Source organism: Capra hircus, chromosome 8, assembly GCF_001704415.2.
Source record: "Capra hircus breed San Clemente chromosome 8, ASM170441v1, whole genome shotgun sequence".
Lineage (NCBI taxonomy): Eukaryota > Metazoa > Chordata > Mammalia > Artiodactyla > Bovidae > Capra > Capra hircus.
In genome coordinates, this window is record NC_030815.1 from 65,002,843 (window position 1) to 65,029,882 (window position 27,040).

At 47.0% G+C, this 27,040-nt stretch overlaps 1 protein-coding gene and 1 pseudogene across 2 annotated transcripts; both read right to left on the minus strand.

Moving 5' to 3' along the window:
• Positions 978–1,825, minus strand: LOC102176417 (annotated as a pseudogene). Its single transcript, XR_001296005.2, has one exon. The product of XR_001296005.2 is annotated as a cytochrome c pseudogene (transcript).
• LOC102188314 (putative serine protease 47) lies at positions 10,847–26,321 on the minus strand. Its single transcript, XM_018052773.1, has 5 exons — positions 26,046–26,321; positions 24,937–25,214; positions 23,212–23,497; positions 20,782–20,913; positions 10,847–11,194 (listed from the first exon to the last, which is right to left on the minus strand). The coding sequence occupies exons 1-5, from the start codon at positions 26,319–26,321 to the stop codon at positions 10,847–10,849; spliced, it is 1,320 nt and encodes a 439-aa protein (XP_017908262.1).

Genomic DNA, 27,040 nt, shown 5'->3' on the forward strand with positions numbered 1-27,040 from the left:
TATGCCTCCTTCAGGCCTGGCCCATAAAAATGTTCCACGAGTGATCCTCTATATGCTTTCTCCATCTCATATTTTGAGATAGAGAAACTAGATGCCACATTTATATGGCTCTTCCAGTTGTTCATTGCTAACATATAGAACATATCCAGGTTCAAATAGGTTAATATGCAAGTGGACACAATTTTTCCCACACGCGGATATCTAGAATGGAGGTAGTCATTTGAAAAGGGCCATCTGCTGGTCTTGTTGAGCCTCCCATAGATGAGGAAGGCAACTGGGACTCCACTGGGGACATAGACTCTGGAAGCAGCCATTCTGGTGGGCTCGTTCCACCATGAGGATGCCGATGCTGTCAAAAGCCATTTTGGAATCCTCACTCTAGTTTATTAGTGCTGACGTGGCCCTGCCCGTCAGGCAGTTAGCACCAGTGCTGGGATACTCCAGACCAAGCAGCTAGCCAGGCAGGGCTGTAGCATCACCTATCAGCAGACCAGTTGCCATAGGAACCCCTGAGTCCCTAACCAGTTGGGGACAAAACCCACCCACCAGTGGGCCAAAGCCAACTCCAGGAACCCTAGAACTCTGCAGCCAGAGATCCCAGCACACAGCTCCACCCACCCCTGGGAAAATGCCAACCCTAAGGCTATCACAACCCCTTTAGCCAGCCAAGACCGGGCCCCACCCACTAACAAGTCAACACCAGCCTCAGGACACCTTCAGCCCCTCACCTAAATGCCTCCGGGTCTAGCCTCTCCTACCAGTGGACTGGCACCAGCTTTTCCCTGGTGGCTCAGATGGTAAAGAATCTCCCTGCAATGCAGGAGACCCTGGTTCCATCCCTGGGTTGGGAAGATCCCTGGAGAAGGGAATAGCTACCCTCTCCAGTATTCTTTTTTTTTTATTTTTGAGGTGCTAAATACTCTTTATTTGATGCTATACATAAACCACACTAAAATGCCTTTCATTAAGTAAAAGGCTAAATTTTAGATAGAGAATTTTAATTCAATTGGCATAGTTTATAAAACCAAACAGATAAAGTGGACTTTGTCAGTGTATTTTCAATCCTTGCCTTAACAGGCTAATGAACACAACTTGAAACACGTGTGAATCCTCCTGTTCTATGAGACAGTGAAGGGACCTTTTCAGTATTTAAATATATTAATATAACCAGTTATAGAAATCTAAATATAAAACCAATCTCTTATAGGTTTTGAGAAGGAATGCACCATCTCCCTAAAAAGTTTCATATTCCTTATTCAAGTTCAATCATCTCTTTAGAATGGGAAAAGTGATAGTACTTGTTGAACCAGAATTACTATCAAAATTAAAAAAGCTGACCATATTTGTTTAGCCACAGACCAATCTTATTTAAATCAGGACTGTCCAACAGAATTATTCCATCAGCCATTCATGATCTGAATTCTAGTGTATGAGATCAATTTAAATATGGTACACATAAAAAGTCATGAGACACTTCTGTTTCATAATAAATAAGGCAGTGGCCAACTATTACTCATTGGTAGCTTTTTTGAGATAAGCTATCAAGTCCTCCCTCTCTCCCTTCTTCTTAATGCCAGCAAAGATCATCTTGGTTCCAGGGATGTACTTCTTGGGATTCTCCAAGTACTCCATCAGCGTCTCCTCTCCCCAGGTGATACCTTTGTTTTGGTTGGCATCTGTGTAAGAGAATCCAGCAGCCTGACCTGTCTTTCGTCCAAACAGACCATGGAGGTTTGGCCCAGTCTTGTGCTTCCCTCCCTTTTCCACACTGGGCACACTTCTGAACAAAAATCTTCTTGCCCTTCTCAACATCACCCATTTTTAAATCGTTCTCTTTCTGTGTGCGACCGAGAAGTTCCCGCTCACAAGCTGAACGTCCTGCTTTCTCCCTCTCCAGTATTCTTGCCTGGAGAATTCTATGCACAGAGGAGCCTGGTGGGCTACAACAATGGGATTGCAGAGAGTCCTACACGACGGAGTGATTAACAGACACACACTTGGAACACCTCAGAGTCCACAGCCAGCTGTGTCAGGAACCAACCTCACCTACTGGCAGGCCAACACCAGCCCCAGGGACCCCATGGGCCAGGCCTTGCCCACCAGCGGGCTGACACTGGCTCTGAGACACCCTACCTTGCAGCCAGCCATCTGGCTTCACCCACCAGTGGACCAGCAATAGCCCAGAGACCCACCCAAGGGAGGGCTCTGCAGTTGGCTGCTTTGTGACCCAACCACCTCAACCACAGGCTAATATTTTATTAGTCTCAGGTGCCTAACATAGTGCTGGGTGGGGTTGATACTGGTACATAGGTCAATGCAGCAGAATAGAGAGCCCCAAAGTGAACCCACACATACATGGGCAATTAATCTATGACAAAAGAGGCAAGACTATATACAATGGGGAAAAGATAGCCTTTCAATAAATGGTACTGGGGGAGCTTCACTTGTGGTCCGGTGGCTAAGGCTCCTTGCTACCAATGCAGGGAGCCTGCATTTGATCCCTGCTCAGGGAACTAGATCCCACATGCACACTACAATAAAGAGTTTACTGCTGCAACTAAAGACTCCACAGGATGCAATGAAGAGTGAAGATACCACATGCTGCAGCTAAGACCTGCGCAGCCAAATAAATAAACATTTAAAAAAATAAAAATAAAAATAGATTTTGGGAAAACTGGACAGATACATGCAAAAGAAACAAACTGGACTACTTTCTCACACCATAGACAAAAACAAACTCAAAAGGGATTAAAGACCTAAATGGTAAGAACTGACATCATAAAACTCCTAGAAGAAAACATAGGTAGTACACTCTTTGACATGTCTTAGCAACATTATTTTAGATCTGTCTCCTCAGGGAAGGAGAAATAAAGCAAAACAAGCAAATGAAACTACATCAAACTAAAAAGATTTTGTACAGCAAAGAAAACAATCAACAAAATGAAAAGGCTGCTACTAAATGGGAGAGGATATTTGCAAATAATATATCTGGTAAGAGGTTAATATCCAAAATATACAAAGAACTCATACAACTCAACATCAAAAAATAAAAAAACAATCCAATCAAAAAATGAGTGAGAAACTGAATAGACATGTTTCCAAAGACATACAAATGGCCAATAGGCACATGAAAAGATGCTCAACATTACTAATCATCAGGGAAATGCAAATCAAAACCACAATGAAATATCACCTCAAGAATACTGGAGTGGGTAGCCATTCCCTTCTCCAGGAGATCTCCCTGACCCAGGGAATGAGCCTGGGTCTCCTGCATTGCAGGCAGACTCTCTTTACTCTCTGAGCCATCAGGGAAGCCCTTTTTAAAAAGAGTAAACCCTAAATCACAAGGAAAAAATATTTTTTCCTTTTTATTTTGTGTCTGTATGAGATAATGGATGTTCACTAAAATTATTGTGGTAATCATTAAAAAAGAAGAACAAGCAAAGGAAACTAAAACTCAGGAAAAAAAATCTAAGCAAAAGTACAAGATCTATATTGACAAAAGCTGTCAAAGCTGACCAATGGACATAATTTTTTTTCCTTCTAACTAAATGGAAAATCATTGTACATGGACTGGTTTGGAAGACCCAAATATAGTGGTGTTTCTTTTGTCCAAATTAAATCTATAAATTTCAAGGCAAGTCTACCTAAAATCCCAGTTGGATTAAAAAAAAAGAACTTGACAAGATGATTCTAAAGTTCCTTTGATTCACGGTAGCATTCTTTGTTATAGCAAGGGATTGGGAACTACTTAATGTGCATTGGAAGGGAACAATAGGATGCTAAATTGTTATTAAAAAGAATGAAGCTGAACTATAAATATTGACATTGAAAGCTTTCCAAGATCTATTGTTAATGAAAAAGCAAAGTACAGAACAGAGTGCATTCTACTCTACAACCAGGGCCAAGAAGGAAGGAGCGTATGTATGTGTACATATGCACACATGCTTGTGTATATCTAGAACACTTCTGGAACAACACAGAAAAACCTAATAACGATAGTTTCCTTGGAGAAGGGAATTTCTGGAAGTGAGGGTTACAGATGGGAGGGGAAACTTACTTTTCACATAGCCTTTCATCATCATGTACGTGCATTAATTAAAAAGAAAAAAAAATTATCAGACAAGTTCACTTGGAAGCATATGCATAAGAATAGGCAGATTCTGACAAAGAAGACCATGTAGGGGATTTATTCAACTGAATTTCCAAATGTACACAGAGTTGTAGTAATTAAAATTCTGTGATAGCAGACCTAGAATAGACAAATAGATTGATGAAGCAAGGAGACCCAGGCATACTGTGTTAATCTAGATCCTCTGAGAACCAAATTGCGAGATACTGCTGCATTGTTGGTGGGAATGTAAATTGGTACAGTCACTGTGAAGAACGGTATGGAAGTTCCTCAAAAAACTAAAAATAGAACTACCATATGACCCAGCAATCCTACTACTGGGCATATACCCTGAGAAAACCATAATTCAAAAGGACACATGTACCCCAATGTTCATAGCAGCACTGTTAACAATAGCTAGGACATGGAAGCAGCCTAAATGTCCAGCAGCTGAATGGATAAAGAATATACACATATACAATGGAATGTTACTCAGCCACTAAAAAGAATGAAACAGGGCCATTTTGTAGAGATATGGATGGACCCGGAGTTTGAAGTAAGTCAGAAAGAGAAAAGCAAATACAGTATATTAACCCCTATCTGTGAAATCTAGAAAAACGATACAGGTGAACCTATTTCTAGGGCAGGAACAGAGACACAAGTATAGAGAATGGACGTGCAGATGCAGAGGGGAAGGGAAAGGTAGGGCGGGTGGGGAGTTAGGACTGATGTGTGTACACTGCTGTGTGAAATTGATTGCTAGTGGGAACCTGCTTTGAAGCACAGAAAGCTCAACTTGGTGCTCTGTGATGACCTAGATGGGTGGGATGTGGGGGAGAAGGGTAGAGGGAGGCTGGAAAGGGAGTAGATACATATGTACACGTATAACTGATTCATTTCATTGTACAGCAGAAACTAACACAACATTGTAAAGCAATTATATTCCAACTTAAAAAAAAAAAAGAGCTCATATGCCACCACTAAAGATCTTGCATGCCCCAACGAAGATCACAGATCCCAAGCGCTGCTGCAACTAACACCCACAGCAGCCACATAAATAAAAACAAATATTTAAAAAGGAGACTATGAAAGGAACATCAGAGGATGTAAGTGACTGTGAGTAGATACAATGTATTCCATATAGAGTAAATGGTTGTACTTATGTACAATATATTATGTTTTATGGAATATAGTGAATCCATTAAAAAGAAAAGAATACTATAGCTTTACATAAAACTAGTATGTAAAGATCTCCAAGATCTCTTTCACTATTAAGTGAAAAATCAATGTGTGGAACAATGTTATAATGATTTCTCTGTATGGATAGTATATGTTAATAAATGTAATTTTTTCTGGGAAGAATCACATGCTATCATGTTTTTCTTTTCTGAACGGTTTCTATTCTCTAGCCATGAATGATTATTGCTTTTATTATTTAAAAACACCCATAGATGGAGAGTGAGATTATGGTCTCCTCTGTATTTTTTTCTGACTTTGAAAAAATATAGCAAGCATTATTTTTAAAATTTAGGCTGCACTTGTAAGGATGTAAAATCTTAGTTCCCTGATCAGGGATCAAACCTATGCCTGTTGCAGTGGAAGCAGGGAGACTTTCCCAGACTGCCAGGGATGTTCCAGGAATATTATTTTTAAATAACATTAAAAAAAAAGAAAAACTTTACAATAAAGAAGTTGAATCTGATGCCTATGGTTTATTGTGGCATGAAAAAAAGAAAGTTGTACAGCAAATGTATTATAAGAGCCTCTTTATTAATTAAAAACAAACATATGGAACTATATAATATACTTGTATAAATATGGATAAATAGTACAATAGATATTGATACACGATGGATATAGGTGCACACCCACACACTAAGCAGTTAATAGGGCTGGTGGGTGGCGAGGGAAGTGATATTGAGGGTATAGATGGAGGAGGACTTCAACTGTACACACTTCTTACTTCTGTATTGTAGTCTTTAAAGTTTTTCTTATTCCTTATACTTTTACAGAGTCACTAGACTGTATCTAAGACTTTCTTTCTGAGAAGTTAGATTTCTTTTAAGTCCTCGGCAATTATCGGTTGCTGTCTCTTCACTAACGCTTCACTAGCATCCTTTCCATTCCCTTCTGGAACTCCTATAGATCTAGATCTAGATCCATCTTTGAATTTATTTTTAGGCACCTTTACCGAGATATAATTCACATAGCACATAATCATTCATCCACTACTAAATATATATTTGAAATGTCTTAAAGTGTCTTCCATGTTTCTCAACTGTTCACATTTTGGAAACAATCCTTTTGACTGTGGGTACTCTGGAAGAACTTATCCATACTATTTCCTAAGTCCATGGGAACATTGCTTCTTTCCTCATCCCTTGTCCTAATCATCTCTACCACCTAGCTGTTTCTAAGTTACATCCTTTTGGAGTAGACCAGTAATATAGTCAGTTCAGTTCAGTTCAGTCACTCAGTCATGTTCGCCTCTTTGCGACCCCATGAACCGCAGCATGCCAGGCCTTCCTGTCCATCACCAACTCCCAGAGTCCACCCAAACTCATATCCATTGAGTCGGTGATTGCCATCCGACCATCTCATCCTCTGTCATCCTCTTCTCCTGCCCTCAATCTTTCCCAGCATCAGGGTCTTTCAAATGACTCAGTTCTTCGCATCAGGTGGCCAAAGTATTGGAGTTTCAGCTTCAACATCAGTCTTTCCAATGAACACCCAGGACTGATCTCCTTTAGGATGGACTGGTTGGATCTCCTTGCAGTCCAAGGGACTCTCAAGAGTCTTCTCCAACACCACAGTTCAAAAACATCAATTCTTCGGAGTTCAGCTTTCTTTATTGTCCAACTCTCACATCCATACATGAGCACTGGAAAAACCATAGCCTTGACTAGTCGGACCTCTGTTGACAAAGTGACGTCTCTGCTTTTTAAAATGCTGTCTAGGTTGGTCATAACTTTTCTTCCAAGGAGTAAGCGTCTTTTAATTTCATGGCTGCAATCACCATCTGCAGTGATTTTGGAGCCCAGAAAAATAAAGTCAGCCACTGTTTCCATTGTTTCCCCATCTATTGGCCGTGAAGTAATGGGACCGGACGGAGAAGGCAATGGCACCCCACTCTAGTACTCGCCTGGAGAATGCCATGGATGGAGGAGCCTGGTGGGCTGCGGTCCATGGGGTTGCAAAGAGTTGGACACGACTGAGCGACTTCACTTTCACTTTTCACTTTCATGCATTGGAGAAGGAAATGGCAACCCACTCCAGTGTTCTTGCCTGGAGAATCCCAGGGGCGGGGGAGCCTGATGGGCTGACATCTACGGGGTCACACAGAATCAGACACGACTGAAGCGACTTAGCAGCAGCAGCAATGGGACCGGATGCCATGCATAAGAAGCAGTAAAACAAAACAAATGTCACTACAGAAGTATCAATGAATGAAATAAATTTTTATCATATATGTCAGGATGGAAAAACTGAAATAATCAATGAAAGAGAAAATAACTTAGGGAAAAAGAGTCAGTGTAAAACAGGAAAAAAGGGAATTCAAAATTAAGATCTCTATAAAAGAAAGTGGGAGAGAAAGACTTATGGACTCTAAAAACATTGTTTAGTGCCCTGAGTGTCATGGCATTTCCAAACATGTGGACCCTGATCTATACCACCTCAGTTTTCCCTGACAGCTCAGCAGGTAAAGAGTCTGCCTGCAATGCAGGCGACTCAGGAGACTCAGGTTCAATCCCTGGGTTGGAAAGATCCCCTGGAGGAGGAAATGGCAACCCACTCCAGTATTCTTGCCTGGGAAATCCCATGCGCAGAGGAGCCTGGTGGGCCACGGTCCATGGGGTCGCAGTCAGACACGACTGGATGCACTAGCACCTACACCATCTCATCGTGCAAACAGCTCCTTGCTGGATACTGCCTTCAGCAGAAAGTCTCTGTCCTTGCTACTCTAAGAAGGCTATATGGTACCTGGGCTTCCCTGGTGGTGCAGAGGTTAAAGCATCTGCCTGCAATGTGGGAGACCTGGGTTCAATCCCCGGTTTGGGAGGATCCCCTGGAGGAGGAAATAGCAATCCACTCCAGTATTCTTGCCTGGAGAATCCCATGGACAGAGGAGCTTGGTGGGCTATAGTCCAAAGAGTCAGACACGACTGAGCGACTTCACTTTCTTTCACTTTCACTATATGGTACCTAACCTTTAACCAGGCACTCAAGCCTGAGCACACCTTTCAGATCTTTTAATCATGCAATCCCTTGCCGAACTTGTCAGTTCTTTCAGTATGGCAAAGAAGTAAGAAACTAAGACTAAATAATTAACAGGTGACCAGATTTCTTTCCTAGACTCCCCTTCAGTAATCCCGTAATCAAACTTTGTGAACAAGATAAGGACTAGAGGAAGATCACAGGAAGTCCTGGAGCCTGCATGCAATGACTCTGACTCAACCTCAAGGATTAACTGAGATTACTTCTCTCCTTTCCCCTAATCTGCCTGCAATGAAGGAGACCCCGGCTCGATTCCTGGTAGGGAAGATCTGCTGGAGAAGGGAATGGCTACACCCTCCAGTATTCTGGCCTCGAGAATTCCATGGACTGTATAGTCCACGGGGTCACAAAGAGTCGGACACAACTGAGTGACTTTCACTTTTCCTTTAAAATTTTCATGATTGAGTAGAATCTCCAGAAGTAGTTTTCTGGGGGACACTGAGTTTATCATCTTCCCAGATTGCTGGCACTCTGATAAAAGACAACTTTCCTTTCTATCAGTGTTTATAAATTTGATTCTGTAAGTGGTAAGCAGTGGGCCTTGATTCAGCTATTCTGTAATCCCCCTTCTCTATCTCTCATCCTCACCCTGACATCCACCCCCAACCCAAGATTTTACTCTTTTGTTGTAACTCAGTTCAGTTCATTATGTCCCTTCTGCACCTAAAAGTGAGAACAGGGAATGCAGCTCTTGCATGTTGGGGGCCTGCATATGGTAGACATGAATGCATATTTCTTTTTAAAAAATATTTATTTATTTGACTGCATTGCATCTTAGTTGCAGCATAGTGAAAGTGAAAGTGAAGTCGCTCAGTCGTGTCTGACTCTTTGCGATTCCATGGACTGTAGTCTACTAGGCTTCTCTGTCCATGGGATTTTCCAGGCAAGAGTACTGGAGTGGGTTGCCATTTCCTTTTCCAGGGGATCTTCCTTACCCAGGGATCAAACCCAGGTCTTCTGCATTGCAGACAGACACTTTACCCTCTGAGCCATGCAGGATCTTTAATTGCAGCATGGTAACTCTTAGTTGTGGCACGTGGGATCTAGTTCCCTGCCCAGGCATCAAACCCAGGAAGCTGGGGCAGTGAGTTTAGGACCATGGGGGTCGGTGAGAGGACATGGGGGTGGTGAGGGGACATGGGGGTAGGTGAGAGGACATGGGGGTGAGTGAGGGGACATGGGGGTGGGTGAGGGACCATGAGGATGGGTGAGGGGATGTGGGGGTGGTGAGGGGACATGGGGATGGCTGAGGAAGATTCTGGGAGTCTACTCTAGGATCAGAGGTGTGAGGACTGCCAGACTGGACCTCAGCTTGCGCCCTGGCAAGAGCCTCCTCGTCCTGTCTCCAGCTCAGTCTCCTAGATCCCCCACATTCAAGAGCCTTCTGTGCTGCAGGCTGGAACTCCCTTCTTCATAACCTGGGTCATATACTCCAGTTCAACTCAATTGTCCTGGACTCTGGGAACTTCCCTCTACCTCCACTGGGAGGAGCTCCTCCCTCCTCCAAACCCGGGGAGTGAGATGCTTCACTACCTTGAGAAAGATCCTTACTCCCCTGCACTACAGACACCTGACGATATGTCTTACTTCCTATTACGGGCTGAATTGTGTACCCCAAATTCTTATGTTGAGTCCTAACCTCCAGCACCTCAGAATGTGACTTTCTTTTGGCTGCGCAGTCCAGCAAGTGGGATCTTGGCTCTCCACCCAGGGACTGAACCCACGCCCCATGCAGTGGCAGCCTGGAGTCTTAACCACTGGACAACCAGAGGTCCCCAGAATGTGACTTTATTTGGAGTAGAGCTTTTAAAGAGATAACTGAGTTAAAGTAGGACCCACTAGGTTGGGTCCTAATCCAATATGACTGGTGCCCTTTTAAGAAGGGGAAATGTGGACACAGACACACAGAGGGAAGGCAGTGTGAGGACAGGGAGAAGATGGCGTCTACAAGCCAAGGTGAGAGGCCTCAGGCTCCTGGGCTCCGGAACCGTGAGATGATAAATGCCTGTTGTCTAGAACACATTGCCTGTGATATTTGTTACGGCAGCTGGAGCTGACTGATGTTCTTCCTCTGAGGCCTGTGCATTTCCACGGCAGGAAGATGCCCTTCTCTCTCCCCAGCTGGACTCCTTCAGAGTCCCCACCCCTGCCCTCCTCCTGCTGTAACGTTCCTGCTGGCTCCTGTTTGCTTGTCCGGGGGATCAGACGACAGACCTCAAGAGAAGGGCTGAGTGCTGAGGATCAGGAAGAGCAATAGGGCCCCCAAGACAGAATCAGGATGACTCTTTCATTTGTTTTTATTTGGCTTTTCAAGCTTGGATTGTGGGGGTTGCAGCTGGTGGACAGGGAAGCCAAGAGGGGACCACTGAGAGTGATGGGGCTGGGGGAGGGGAGAGGGGAAGGTTCCAGTGAGGAGGCTGGCGCCTGAGGCACAGAGCAGGAGCTGAGGGGCTTGGTGCATCACCACATGGTTTGCCTCGGAGAACCAAGCAGGAACAGTAGCAGGGGCCAGGTCTGTGGAGGCCCAAAGGCTGTGCCCAGCATGGACGAGGCGGCAGCCTGCAGAGACTGGTGTGGAAACTGGGTCTGTGGAGGAGTGGACGTGGGCTCAGGGAGCGGTGTAAGAGCAGACATGGGCTCAGGGTGGGGTGTGAGTCTCTGGATCTCTTCGATCCAGTCGGTGAAGTAGGTGACATTGGTGAAGATGCTGGGGTAGATGGGGTGTCGGCAGTCAAAACCCCAGCTGGCCAGCCCCATCAGAACCCAGGAACCGATGAAGTCACAGACGAGGGGGCCCCCGGAATCGCCCTAGGAAAGAAATGGGAGTTCACGTGGGTGACTGAGCCAGTTCTGAGAAGACCAGGTAGCAGGGTGGGGCTTATGAGTCTCTGCCCTCCAGCCTCATTCTGTGAAATTCCAAGCACCAACTTCCCACTGCAGATCAGCCCAATTAAGCCATGCAGGCAAGCACTGGAATCATGCTTCAGGAACTCCTGATTGACCCTCAAAACAATCACAGATCTATATCCATCAATATATGGATCCTATGCCCAGGGAGGGTGTGGTGGCCAGGGACAAAGCACTGTCCAAGGCCGAGAAGGGACAGACAGCTGCAGGATCTGAGCTCAAGAAGGCCGGTCTGAGAGTGGAACCAGCTGAAGCTGCTGCAGACCTGGATCTTGCCAATTCTGAGCTGCAGCAGCACATGTCCACCCACGTCCGCCTCCTTTTTCACTCAGTCAGTCCTTTAGTTTTCTCTCAAATTCTTGGTTGAGCATCTTCAGAAAGTGCCCATACCCAGGCCTGGGGGAGGCAGCCTGTATTACTCAGAGAGCAATGAAAGCTGCTGGGGTCCCCTGAAAGCTGCTAGGAGTTACTGGAGTCTTGAAACGCTGTCAGGGCAGGACCACCTGGGTGGAAATCTCTCACTTCATCACCCAAAGGGAAGGTGTCATCCTTGGAGGCAGGGTGAGAGGAGCAGGATAGCTGTGCTTGCTGCCTTCCACACACTTGTCTAACACGCACATCCAGCATCCAGGGAAGCTTCTGCCCTGGGCACAGGGGTGAAATGTCAAGGTTCCTCTTTCATGGAGTTATTGTAAATAAGGCAACCAGCCTGCCATTGTCAGATGTGACATGTGGAAACAACACATGGAAGGGACAGGAGAGGAAGGGAAGGGCATTTCATTGGGTGGAAACATGGAGCTTTCCCAAGCTGAGAGTCCAAATGCGACAACCCAACTTTCTGATGCTGGAGCAGAGGGAGCAGTGAGTGCAGACGAGGAGAGGAGGGATGGCCAGATGGGTGGGAGGAAGAGCAATGACATGTGGGGAGTGAGGAGGGTAGACGGGACTTGGATTCCCAGGGCCTTATGGCGGGGGTTGGAGTTGACGCCCATGGAGAACTGAGCCTATCTCAGGGAGGCGGTGCAGAGGGGAGGAACAGGCTAAGCATGGAGCCCCAGGGTCTCCAGCATTCAGAGGTGGGAGGGGAGGGGACCAGGTGCAGAGTGGAGTAGCTGGCTGGTCCTGGTGCCCAGGAAATGGCAGTGACACTTGGTCAAGTGCCTAGTGAGAGGAGGATTTGGGGCCATGGGTGTATCTGGCAAGACAGGTCCCCAGGGACGTTGGCCATGTGGCTCTGGTGGTACTGGGGACACTTCTGGGTAGAGTGAGTTAGATCCAGGGCTATTAGGAGGAGTCTCTGGGGGAAAGGAGGCAGAGAAACTGGGCAGTAGCGGGAAGGAGAGTGCTACTGCACGTTTATATGAGAGCCGTGAAAGCGGAGACAAGACATGGAGCAAGGGAGCCTCTGGACACCCAGAGTTCCAGGAGGGACTGGGTACAATGGGCCAGGAGGCTCAGGAGAGATGGAAGATGCCCACTGGACTGGGAAGATGAATGGCATTTTGTCCAACAGAATGCTTTGAAGTTCTCAGTGAAATAGGAAGCAAGCTCTTCAGTTGAGAGGGAGGGGTGGGGGAAGTGGTGACTTGAAGGAAAGAGAAGGGTACATGGTGTGGCTAGCCAAAAGTAACCCTCAAGGACGGCCATCCTCATCAGCAGAACCTGGGGCTATGTTACCTTACATGGCAAAAGGGAATCAGCAGCTGTAATGGAGTCGAGGATCAGGAAATAGGAAGATTATCCTGGATGATCTGGTTGGACCCAACATAAACACAGTACCACTCATGAGGAAAGAGGGAAGCAGGAGGTCAGAGTCAGAGGAGGAGATGTGATGACAGGAGCAGAGGGAGGAGCAACGTGATTTGGTGACGCAGGAAGGGGCCATGAGCCGAGGAATGCTGGGGACCTCTAAAAAGATAGAAAAAGCAAGAAAACATTTTCTCCTAGAGCCTCCAGAAGGGAGCAGCCAGGCCAACACCTTGACTTTAGACTCTGACGTCCAGAAATGTAAGATAATGCATTCTGTTGTCTGAGCCACCAATTTAAGGTGATGTCACCAAAGCACCAAGAAAGTCACACCAGGGGCTTCTTGGACATTGGGAATGTGCCATCATCAACTCAGTTCTTCCCTTCTGGGGTCCCCACCTGGGTTGCCCTTGGCCCTCCCCATAGTGTACCCTCCCTGAGCTGTTCAAGGCCAGAGGAAGGCCTGGTCCCTGTCTACCACAGGCCTCCAGGATTCGTGCAGAGAAGCCTCATGGTTGCTGATATTATCGTGGAATCTGGGCCAGTCTGTGGGAGATGGGAAGGGCTCCAAAAGCCTCCTGCACCCTAGGGAGCTCTCAGCACTAGTGGGAAGCCCCAACACTAGTGTATCCCATGGAAAGTGAGCTGTGGTTTGCACTATTGAAGAGACAGAGCAAACCAAGGCAGTGTGTGTGTGTGTGTGTGTGTGTATGTGTGTGTGTGTGTGTGTGTGTGTGTGTGTGTGTTGTGTACTGTGTGTATATGTGTTAGATCTCCCAGGGAAGTGAATTCTACCTTGGGTGAGAGGACAGGTCCAAGACAGGCCCAGAAGAATAGGTACAATCCTGGTAGGAGACAGACCAGGCCAGGAGATTGAAAGCCAAAACTTGCTAGTTCTATTTCAGTTCAGTCACTCAGTCGTCTCTGACTCTTTGCGACCCCATGAATCACAGCACGCCAGGCCTCCCTGTCCATCACCATCTCCCGGAGTTCACTTAGACTTGCGTCCATCGAGTCCGTGATGCCATCCAGCCATCTCATCCTCTGTCGTCCCCTTCTTCTCCTGCCCCCAATCCCTCCCAGCATCAAAGTCTTTTCCAATGAGTCAACCCTTCGCATGAGGTGGCCAAAGTACTGGAGTTTCAGCTTTAGCATCATTCCTTGCAAAGAAATCCCAGGGCTGATCTCCTTTAGAATGGACTGGTTGGATTTCCTTGTAGTCTTCTCCAACACCACAGTTCAAACGCATCAATTCTTTGGCGCTCAGCTTTCTTCACAGTCCAACTCTCACATCCATACATGACCACTGGAAAAACCATAGCCTTGACTAGACAGTAAAGTAATGTCTCTGCTTTTGAATATGCTGTCTAGGTTGGTCATAACTTTTCTTCCAAGGACTAAGCGTCTTTTAATCTCATGGCTGCAGTCACCATCTGCAGTGATTTTGGAGCCCCCCCCCAAATAAAGCCTGACACTGTTTCCCCTGTTTCCCCATCTATTTCCCAAGAAGTGATGAGACTGGATGCCATGATCTTCATTTTCTGAATGTTGAGCTTTAAGCCAACTTTTTCACTCTCCTCTTTCACTTTCATCAAGAGGTTTTTTAGTTCCTCTTCACTGTCTGCCATAAGGGTGATGTCATCTGCATATCTGAGGTGATTGATATTTCTCCCAGAAATCTTGATTCCAGCTTGTGTTTCTTCCAGTCCAGCGTTTCTCATTATGTACTCTGCATATAAGTTAAATAAGCAGGGTGACAATATACAGCCTTGACATACTCCTTTTCCTATTTGGAAACAGTTTGTTGTTCCATGTCCAGTTCTAACTGTTGCTTCCTGGCCTGCATACAGATTTCTCAAGAGGCAGGTTAGGTGGTCTGGTCTTCCCATCTCTTTCAGAATTTTCCACAGTTTATTGTGATCCACACAGTCAAAGGCTTTGGCATAGTCAATAAAGGAGAAATAGATGTTTTTCTGGAACTCTCTTGCTTTTTCCATGATCCAGTGGATGTTGGCAATTTGATCTCTGGTTCCTCTGCCTTTTCTAAAACCAGCTTGAACATCTGGAAGTTCACGGTTCATGTATTGCTGAAGCCTGCCTTGGAGAATTTTGAGCATTACTTTACTAGCGTGTGAGATGAGCGCAATTGTGCGGTAGTTTGAGCATTCTTTGGCATTGCCTTTCTTTGGGATTGGAATGAAAACTGACCTTTTCTAGTCCGGTGGCCACTGCTGAGTGTTCCGAATTTGCTGGCATATTGAGTGCAGCACTTTCACAGCGTCATCTTTCAGGATTTGATATAGCTCTACTGGAATGCCATCACCTCCACTAGCTTTGTTCGTAGTGATGCTTTCTCAGGCCCACTTGACTTCACATTCTAGGATGTCTAACTCTAGATGAGTGATCACACCATCGTGATTATCTGGGTCATGAAGATCTTTTTTGTATAGTTCTTCTGTGTATTCTTGCCATCTCTTCTTAATATCTTCTGCTTCTGTTAGGTCCATACCATTTCTGTCCTTTATTGAGCCCATCTTTGCATGAAATATTGCCTTGGTATCTCTAATTTTCTTGAAGAGATCTCGAGTCTTTCCCATTCTGTTGTTTTCCTCTATTTTTTTGCATTGATCACTGAAGAAGGCTTTCTTATCTCTTCTTGCTATTCTTTGGAACTCTGCATTCAGATGCTTATAGCTTTCCTTTTCTCCTTGGCTTTTCGCTTCTCTTCTTTTCACAGCTATTTGTAAGGCTTCCCCAGATAGCCATTTTGCTTTTTTGCATTTCTTTTCCATGGGGATCGTCTTGATCCCTGTCTCCTGTACAATGTCATGAACTTCAGTCCATAGTTCATCAGGCACTCTACCTATCAGATCTAGGCCCTTAAATCTATTTCTCACTTCCACTGTATAATCATAAGTGATTTAGGTCATACCTGAATGGTCTAGTGGTTTTCCCTGCTTTCTTCAATTTCAGTCTGAATTTGGTAATAAGGAGTTCATGATCTGAGCCACAGTCAGCTCCTGGTCTTGTTTTTGTTGACTGTATAGAGCTTCTCCATCTTTGGCTGCAGAGAATATAATCAATCTGATTTCGGTGTTGACCATCTGGTGATGCCCATGTGTAGAGTCTTCTCCTGTGTTGTTGGAAGAGGGTATTTGCTATGACCAGTGCATTTTCTTGGCAACACTCTATTAGTCTTTGCCCTGCTTCATTCCGCATTCCAAGGCCAAATTTGCCTGTTACTCCAGGTGTTTCTTGGCTTCCTACTTTTGCATTCCAGTCCCCTATAATGAAAAGGACATCTTTTTTGGGTGTTACTTCTAAAAGGTCTTGTAGGTCTTCATAAAACCGTTCAACTTCAGCTTCTTCAGCATTACTTGTTGTGGCATAGACTTGAATTACTGTGATATTGAATGGTTTGCCTTGGAGACGAACAGAGATCATTCTGTTGTTTTTGAGATTGCATCCAAGTACTGCGTTTCGGACTCTTTTGTTTACCATGATGGCTACTCCATTTCTTCTGAGAGATTCCTGCCCACAGTAGTAGATATAACGGTCATCTGAGTTAAATTCACCCATTCCAGTCCATTTTAGTTCACTGATTCCTAGAATGTTGACGTTCACTCTTGCCATCTCCTGTTTGACCACTTCCAATTTGCCTTGATTCATGGACCTGACATTCCAGGTTCCTATGCAATATTGCTCTTTACAGCATTGGACCTTGCTTCTATCACCAGTCACATCCACAACTGGGTATTGTTTTTGCTTTGGCTCCATCCCTTCATTCTTTCTGAAGTTATTTCTCCACTGACCTTCAGTAGCATATTGGGTACCTACTGACCTGGGGAGTACCTCTTTCAGTATCCTATCATTTTGCCTTTTCAAGGAGTGGTGGCTGTGCAGGTGCAGGAGTGCCTAGAGAAGCCATCCCACGCTGAAGGTCAGGAAGGGTGGCAGGATGAGATACTCCTCACCCAAGGTTAGGAGCAGCAGCTGTGCTTTCCTGGAGCAGCCGTGAAGAGATACCCCACGCCCAAGGTAAGAGAAACCCAAGTAAGATGGTAGGTGTTGCAAGAGGGCATCAGAGGGCAGACACACTGAAACCATACTCACAAAAAACTAGTCAATCTAATTGCACTAGGACCACAGCCTTGTCTAACTCAATGAAACTAAGCCATGCTCTCAGGGCAACCCAAGATGGGTGGGTCATGGTGGAGAGGTCTTATAGAATGTGGTCCACTGGAGAAGGGAATGGCAAGCCACTTCAGTATTCTTGCCTTAAGAACCCCATGAACAGTATGAAAAACTTGCTAAGTACCTACTGAATGTCAGGCACAGTATTAAACTTTCTACAGGGACCTTATTAAGAGGAGGCTGTTAGCAACCCCATTTCATGAGTGAGGAAACTTAGCTAAGGTCACAATCCCAGTAAATGACAGATCGAATACTGAAACCAGGGCTCTCCTGCCCCGCAGTCTGAGCATTGAATGCCTCCCTGTCTCTCCTCAGACCTGTTTCTGAGTGCCCTGCACAGGGGGAGGGGTACTTCCAAGGAGAGAAGAGGGGCCTGAGTTTCAGGGTGGGGGCTGGAGCAGGTGATGAGGCAGCAGATGAGTCTATATGGAGTGTCTCAGGTAGGCTGTGGTGACTGAAAGGCTATGAGAGGGAGGAGGGGTGTCATCTAATGCCTTGGCTCTTGGGGGTCCATCTCAGTGCTGTCCACAGCCTGGGAATAAACGAGAGGAGGAGTGGGCTCAAGGGGCACTATGGATGTCCAGCAGGCAAGGAGACAAAGGGTTCCAGCCCTGAGCTCCGTGGGCATGACCTCTGCAGGCTGGAAGGGAGGTCTAGGGTGACAGCAGATGGGGACTCGGGGTCTGAGCCCTTTGTTTCACCTTCAGGTGCAGCTGACTCTGTGAGAAGGACAGGCCAGGCCAGACAGCCAAATAGTTCATACCACTGGCTGTGGACTGGGAACCAAGAAACCTGGGTCTACCTCCTACAAGGAGGGCAAGGGGCCAAGCTTCTCCCCTCTGGCTCAGCAGCTCATGAAAACAGCTGTCTGTGAGGCCATCCTGTGGGCCAGGTGCATCTCATCCCTCCTATGTGCATTTCCTGGCGTGCCAAAGCATATCACCACAGACTGGCTAACTCCTCTGAAAACAACAGAAATTGATCTTCTCACAGTTCTAGAAGTCAGATGTCTGAAATCAACTATCTGTGTCTCTCCCTCTTTCTATGAGAAAACAAGTCATTGGATTTAGTCAGTTCAGTCGCTCAGTCATGCCTGACTCTTTGCAACCCCATGAATTTCAGCACGCCAGGCCTCCCTGTCCAACACCATCTCCCGGAGTTCCCTCAAACTCACGTCCATCAAGTTGGTGATGCCATCCAGCCATCTCATCCTCTGTCGTCCCCTTCTCCTCCTGCCCCCAATCCCTCCCAGCATCAAAGTCTTTTCCAGTGAGTCAACTCTTCGCATGAGGTGGCCCAAGTACTGGAGTTTCAGTTTTAGCATCATTCCTTCCAAAGAACACCCAGGGCTGATCTCCTTTAGAATGGACTGGCTGGATCTCCTTGCAGTCCAAGGGACTCTCAAGAGTCTTCTCCAACACCACAATTCAAAAGCATCAATTCTTCGGTGCTCAACTTTCTTCTCAGCCCAACTGTCACATCCATACATGACCACTGGAAAAACCATGGCCTTGACTAGACGGATCTTTGTTGGCAAAGTAATGTCTCTGTTTTTCAATATGCTATCTAGGTTGGTCATAAATTTTCTTCCAAGGAGTAAGCATCTTTTAATTTCATGGCTGCAGTCACCATCTGCAGTGATTTTGGAGCCCCCAGAAATAAAGTCTGACACTGTTTCCACTGTTTCCCCATCTATTTCCCATGAAGTGATGGGACCAGATGCCATGATCTTTGTTTTCTGAATGTGAGCTTTAAGCCAACTTTTTCACTCTCTGCTTTCACTCTAAATTCAGCAAGGTCTCATCTTGCAATTCTTAACAATCGTGTCTGCAAAGACCTAATTCTAAAGAAGGTCACATTCTGAGATTTAGAAGACACAAATTTAGGAGACACTATCCAACCTACTACACTATCCTTGCAACAATCCCATGACGGAGGCCTCAACACCCTACACTATGAATGAGGACACAGGCTCAGAAGTTGAAAAGATCATCCAAGGTCACATGCTGGTGCAGTGTCTCTAACTCCAGAACCCTAACACTTCCCCTCCACTCCACGACACCATCTATGGAAGAATCAGCACATGATGCCAGCTTGGGAGCCTGGGCCCTGAGGATGATGTGGTAGAGGTCAGGTTAGGCTTGGAATCAGAACACAGGGGCCCAAGTTGTGGTGTCTTATTTTAGGGTAGCCACTTTCCCTCTCTAGGCTTGTTTTCTCACCTATAAAAAGGCACCACAGAGAGTGGAAAAAAGCTTCACAATCAAATATCCAACAGTGGGACTTCCTTGGTGGTCCAGTGGTTATGAATCTGCCTTCCAATGCAGAGGATGCAGGTTCAATCCCTGGTGAGAGAACTAAGATCCCACATGCCCCAAGGTAGCTAAGCCCACATACTGCAGCTGCTGAGCCCATGCGCTCTGAAGCGTGCATGCTGTAACTGAAGGGAAGCCCACATGCTGCAATGGAAAGCCTGCCTGTCACAACTAACACCCAGCCAACACAGGCAAAACAAACAAACAAAGCAAAACCAAAACCCCCAAAAACAAATATCCAGCAGCAGACTGATATCTGGAATATGTAAAATGCACAAAGAGCTCCTAAAGGAAGAGACAGGCAAACCAACAGAAAAGTGAGAGGGGAGAAAAACCCTGAAAGGAAATGTTACAGAAAAATATGTCCAAAGATAGTAAATATGTAAAAGTACATTTAATTTGTCAACCACAATAATTATGAAAATAAGAAAAGATGGAAAGTGCTAAGTATTGGTGAGGATATGAGCTCTCATCCACTGCTTGAATGAGTGGAAATGGTGAACCACTTTGGAGAAGTTTGGTAACATCTGCCAAAGTTTAATATACACGTACCTTTTAATCCAATAATTCTACTCAAGGGTTTTGTGAAATAGAAGATAAAACATTTGGAAGTGAAATGAAATGAAAAATTTGGAAAGTATGAAAATACACATTACAGTGTAACTGATCATAGGATTCAGTGGACAGAGGAGCGTCCTATAGAGTAAGAAGGCTGAACACACTACAACTACAGGCAACAGTATGGACGAATCTCACAAATACAACGTTAAGACAAGAAAGGTTGACAACTGGAAATACATTGTATTTACAGAACATTCAGAATCTAATTTAAGGTATTACAGGTGAAGATGGTGGTTTGTGTTGGGTGTTGGTGACAGGAAGGAGGTGTGAGTGGGGCCTCTGGGGTATTGATCACATGTTGCCTCACTATGTGAAAATTTATCCAACTTATGAAAAGAGCATGGATACATTCTTTAGTATGTATGTTACACTTCAATAAAAACTTTAATATATGCCTCAAGAATAGATGCTGTCGATGCCCTCATGTGCAAGGGAGTTAGGAAGGGGGGTTGGCCTGGGGGACACTGCCAAGGGATGGAGCCCAGGAAGACGCATGGAGGAGGAAACGGGAAGTCCCAGGGGCTCCACAAAGAGAGCAGAGGCAACACAGCCCCTCCCCAGAGAAACCGAGGCCCTGAGAACAGCAGGGGAAACAGAAAGGGCCTTACTCACTTGGCAGATGGACTTTCCTGTGGAGAAGTCTGCAGCACACAGCATGTCCTCCTGCACAGACAAGTTCTTGCCTTTCGCAAATCCATATAACATATTACAGAACTTGTTCTCAATGAAGCTCACCTTACCCTCCTGGAGATGGAAGGGTTCAAGCAGAGGTGCTGCGAGGATAAGAAGAAAATCGGGGAAGGATGCTGTAGCCGAGCTACAGAGCTCTGCCTTACCAGGCAGCACTGCCCCTCAACTTGGGGTTTTCTCTGCACAGCTGAGCTTTCATCCTTGTTTCAGTCTTCTACCTATGCCTAATAAGCCCTCCCGTGTTTCTCAAACGTTTCCAAACTCATCCTATTCCCTCCACCTATTTCATAGCAACAAACTACACTCCTCCTATTCCACAAAGGAAAAAGGCAAATCCCTCCAACACATGCCGCTCACCGGTGCTTAGCAACCATTCACCAATCTATCTACCCTGTCACAAACCATCTCATCCACTCACCTTTTGTCTATCATTAACCTTGCTTTCCATTCACTTGTCCCTCCATCCATCTACCTATCTTTCCTCATGTCCCATTCACCCACTCACCCTTCCATAAATTTGCTTATACACTCATCTTTTCACCCATCCCTCCATTCTCGCCTCCAGCAATAGACCACTGACTGCGTCTCTCTCCACCACCCTTTCACCCACCCGCCCAACCATCTTCCCTTCCACCCACTCATACTCCCTCCTCCCATCCATCCTCTCATCCAATCACTGATTTATTCATCATTCAATTACTCATTTATTGCTCTATCCTTGTGCTAAGTATCTTTTAACTAATGATACAGGGGAATATTTTAGTTGGGGCAGACAGGGTAAATGAAGTAAATAAATAGCATTACTTTAGATCTAATAAGTGGTATAAAGGAAATAAAACAGGAAGATGTGCCATTAGGGGATGCCTGTTTTAGCTCACAGGATCAAGTAAACTCCTCAGAGGAGCAGCTGAGTTGCATATGTAAAGAAATGAGTCATGACGACGTTAGTCGGGAGAGTAAATGTGTCCAGGGAGACAGCCAAGGTGGAGACCTGAGGTGGGAATGGCCTTGGCATCGTCAAGGCAGGAAGGAGGCCTGCTGGCTGGGGTGGTGTGGGTGAGGGATGCAGTAGGAGATGAGAGAGAGGAACGGGGCCTGAGAGCCAAGGCAGGGAGTTGTGACCTTATTTTAAGTAGAAATGAGAAGGCACTGGGGGTGATGAGCAGAGAACTGGCATGACTCCTGCTCTAAAGCAAATACTCAAATGGCTACATGGAGAGTAACATAGAGCACACAGGGTGGGAGCTGAGATCAGTCTGGAGGTCCAGGGAAGAAGGACCTGGGGGCAGCAGTGGGATACCTACCAGGCGCCAGGCCCTGCCTGGGGCACGGACTGGGATATTGAAACAAGAAAGACAGGGTCCCTGTCCTCAGGAGGAACCAGGCTGTGTGTGTGTGTGTTTGTGTGCGTGTGTGAAGTGTGAAATGTGGTATACATGTGTTGTGTGTGGGTGGTGAGAGAATTCTGGGGACCTAGTTGTTTGTCCTATGATTATTGAGTGTTAACCGACACACTGATAGGCAAGGACCAGGGATGCTGGAACATCCCACCCAGTGAAGCAGCATCTGTTCAAAATGCCTGTAGCACCTCTGTAGAGAAACGCCATACCAAATTATGACCCTACAAATAATGACAAATAAATATTCTTTCCCTCCCTAATTTGGCATCGTAAGCATTTCACCAAGTCGTAGACACTCCTTTCTTTAGTGGAGACTCTTGCTCATAAGTTTTGGTCTCCTTTTCTTCTCTTTCAATCTTAAAAAATATAATTTTTTCCTGTTACTCAGTTTGCCTAACAAGTCTACAAATTAGATAGATGACCTGACCTGGGAGAAAACCAAAGTGAGGTCTGGAGAGTGAAACCTTCTAAAGTTGTAATAATTCTAAATTGATCAGGCAGACTCAGAGGTCAGAGGTCATATTTGAGTTTTCTTTCCACTTTTCCCAAGCACCTCCTATGGCACTGGGAAATCAGAGAGTTTGTCAGTGACCTGGAAGGAGTCAGGCCCCAACCACGACCTTTGAGTTAGATCAAGTCATCTCAGATCTATGGTTGATTTAAACCTTGGAATCAAGAACCAGAAAGACTTCAAGAACTCAGATTCTTGATTCCAAAGTCAAATATTCCCAGACTTCAGAGTTTTACACTTAGGGAACACCAAAGCTTTGGAATCACACACTTTCAGAACTAGAACTAGAATGGTCCAGTCCTCTGGAAATGAAGCATAGTGGGCCAAGGGGACCTTTGCCTGGGGACGCCTCAGGTGGAGACACACCTCTCTTCTTTGCCCCTCTGTCCTTCTCCCCTTCCTCCTCCTCCCTATTCTCATCCCCCCTGCAACTCCCCACACCCTCTCACTTTCCTCGTTGAGCATCCCCCAGCCAGTTATCCAGCAGGATGAGTTACTGGGGAGCTTCATGCCAGGGACTGGGAGGCAGGCAGGGATGATATAGGAGGTGAAGTTCACAGGAAAGAGCAGCTGCAACATGGCAATATCACTCCCAAAGGGATGTAACTTCTCGAAGTCTGGGTGTGTGATAATCCGGCTCACAGACACCTCCCGGGTCTGAGGGGTGTGCTGGTACAGCTGGGTGCTTCCTAGCAGAACCCGGTAATTCTCCGGGGCTTTGGATTTCCTGGAGGAGGAAAAGCACACTGCCACCATCATCTCCAAGTGGGGACTAGCTCTTTCCCTGCATCCTCATCTAACTGCCCACACGCCTCTGGACCCCTCCACCCCACATGACACCAGACAGCCTTTGTCTCCCCATTTCTAATGTTCAGGAGCCCTTCTTTCCTGAGGCTAATTGATACCCTACTTACAGTTTCAGACATATGGCTGGCTTCTCTATCACACACTAGAATTGCGGAAGCACTGAATCCTTGTTCTGGAAAGGTCCTTGGTGAGGTCATTAAATGAAGGTCTTCTGATTGTACACAGCAGGCATTCTGGCTCAGTTCACGCTCTAACTTTACCCTTCCCGAGATGCCATACAACCCACCTTCTGGCCCCACACTCCTGTTAACCATCCCCTTTCTCTAAACACATCCATGCCCAAGGCCTGCTTCTCCACTTAGTTCCAAGGACAAAAGATTTGTTGAATAAATGAGCAAATGGGTGCAGGAAATGGAACTTTGCCTTGTTCCCCCAACACAGGTGCTGAAACTTCCCACCTCCCTGACTGTCTTCACAGCTCATCTACTTGCAGACCCTCTCTCATGTTCCCCTCACCCAACCCTTCCCCTCCAGCAAGCCCTCCCTCTCCACACATCTTCTCCCGATCCCCCACCTCATCTGCTCTGCCCTTCTCATCCATGCTGGGCTTTCTCTTCTGACAGGATGGAGACATGGTGAGGTGGGATTTGCCACCCCGATGCCACCAAGGGGCTTGCATGGAGCATGGCACAGAGTGGGTGCCGATAAACTCTGAGCCCTCAAAGCTCCAGTGCCCAGACCTGGGCTGTGATGCCTGAACTCCCTGGTGACCCCTCCTCATCCGTTCAGAAGCCAGTCACTGAGCCAGCCCCACCTGGCTAGGTGAATTAGACTCTGAGCAGCCCTGTCACTCTCCCAGGGAGCCCACCTCCCCCTTATGCAGCCTGGCACCACGGCTCCCTGCATGCACGCCAGTGACTGTGACTCCTCCTGGGCACAGTTTCGCAGGACTAATAAGAATCTCCCAGCTGCTGGCCACACATGTGGTCCCAGGCCCCCGCCAAGAGTCTGACACCTGGAAATATGGGGACACTGAGAAGAAGCTGTGGTCTGAGATGGGTCCACACCACATGGCAGGGAGGACTGACACTGCCGCTTTCCTGAGGCACACCTGTGTTGGGGAACAGACACAGGGGCCAAGGGCAGAGCATGAGGAGGATCTGGGCAGGTGAGCAGGGAGGACAGTCCAGGTGGAGGGTATACAGCCCAAAGGCAGGAACGACATGCCTCTGAAGGCCACAGACTGCCCAGAGGAAAGCCCAGAGGAGCTGACATGGGACACCATCCCCCTTTTCTCATCTTCCCCTGCATCCCCCTCCCCTGCCAGAGCCTGTGCGGCAGCCTAGGAGGGAGACTCACTTGAGAAAGCAGTGGGCAGTGGAAAGAAGCCAGCTGGAGTTAATGAGGACAGCTCCACAGATGTGCGAGCCCTGGGACCGCAGGCTGGCCTGCCACGGCCACTGGCCAGCCTCCACGTCCCGGCCACCATAGATCCTCCCCATCACCTTGGATTTCCCGCACACTGTGGAAACTCTGCTGCCACCTACAATAGAGACACTGTTGGTGCCCCAAATGTCACAACCAGGAAGCTCTCCCTGCTTCACAGTTGGGAAAACCAGGGCCAGGCGTATAGCAGCCTAGCCGAAAGGCCAGGCGTCTAGCGGTGTAGCCAAAATGACAGGACTCTGCCTTCACTGGCTGCCACTGAGGACTGGACAGCAGAGCACAACACATCAAGCCCTGTGGGGAAGAGGACCCAGGGGTCTGGGGGGTGGGACAAGGAGGGACCAGCTCACAGGAGCGTCTCCAGGCGGGTGGACATCCTTGAGCAAGGCTGCCGAGCGCTGGGCATGGCACAGACCTCACTTCCCTCACCTTGCTCGCCTCAGTGCCTTATCTTGTAGATCAAAGAACTAAAGGTCTCAGAAGTTACCAACATTACTTTCTCAAGATCATGGCTTCTAAGGGCCTGTGCTCCCTCCACTCTACCCCATGTCTTAGGAAGGGAGACTTGCAGGCAGAAGTTGTGGTGCTGTGTGATCTGGGGCAGTTCACTCCCCTCTCTGACTCTGCAGGAGTCTCCATTTCTAAAAGAAGAAGGAGTGGGCTAACGGGGACAGCCCTGATTCTAGGACTCACACTCGGGAGGGCAGGAGTGTGCCCAGGCCCCCTGAGACCGGGCATCCGGTCTAGGGCCTGGGCTCCCAGGGCCTCAGTGAGGGGAATGACACCCCTAGTCCCTGGACTCAGGCCTGTTCACTCAGTAGTCCTAGAACTTTTCCTCCACCCAGCCTCCAACCTCCGGGCCAGATCCTGCTAAGTCCCCACTCCCACAGCCCCACAAAGGGATTGGGTCTCTTCCCACCAGAGGCCTCACAGTGGAGGGCCTGACCCACCTGTGTGGAGGGGATCTCTGGGCTGCCTGGTAGGAGGGAAGGGCGGAGAAAAGATGATACTTAGTGACTCACCAGGCCCTGGTCACAGCCGGCCGCCCTCAGGCCCTGTAGGCTAGGAGATCTTGGCCCGAATGGCGGCCCCAACGCACCTGCAGCTCCCGGAGCCAACCGCTGTGCTCGCCAAGTCGGAGCGCCGCCCGTCAACGCTCCCCCATCGCCTGCAGCCGGGCCGGGGGCGGCCGTGGCTGGGGACCCTCGCAGCTCCCGGGTGGCCACGTTCAGCAGCATCAGCCAGAGAAGAGCCGCGGGCTGGCCTAGGCGTTGGGGGGTCCCCGCCTCCCCGCCCATTGCCAGGGTTACTGACCCCAGCCTGACCCCACCCTGCTCTGGCCCCGCCCCAGACCAACCCCAACCCACCCCTATCTTCTTGAAAACTGTAAACAGCGCTACTTTTAATTTTTAAACCATCAAGTTCATTTATACAAAGAACAAGTCAATGATTTTCAGTAAATGTTTTAAAAATTTATTGATTTATACTTAAGTAAACCTTTTGTTTTAGAACAGTTTTAGATGTGCGGAAAAACGGCAAAGATGATACAAAGAGTTCAAATATTCCTCCTCACCCCGTTTCCCGCAATGATCAGATCTTGCATTGCTCTGCACATTTGTCACAAGTAGTGAGCCGGTACTGATACATTAATATTAACCTAAGTCCATTCTTTCTTTCTTTCTTTTTTTTTTTTTTCCAATCTTTTAAGTTTAAGGTGCATAGCATAGTGATTTGGAGTAGGAAATGGCAACCTACCCCAGGATTCCTGCTTGGAGAATCCCAGGGACAGAGAAGCCTGGTGGGCTGCCGTCTGTGGGGTCGCACAGAGTGGGACACGACTGAAGCGACTTAGCAGCAGCAGCAGCATAGTGATGTGCCTTGGGTGCATCATGAAATGGTTATCCTGATAAATTTAGTGAAGCCACATGGGTACAGAGTTAAAAAAATAGGAAAAAAAATGTGTTTCCAGTGATGAGAACTCAGGATTCACTCTAACAAGTTTCCCGTATAATATAGG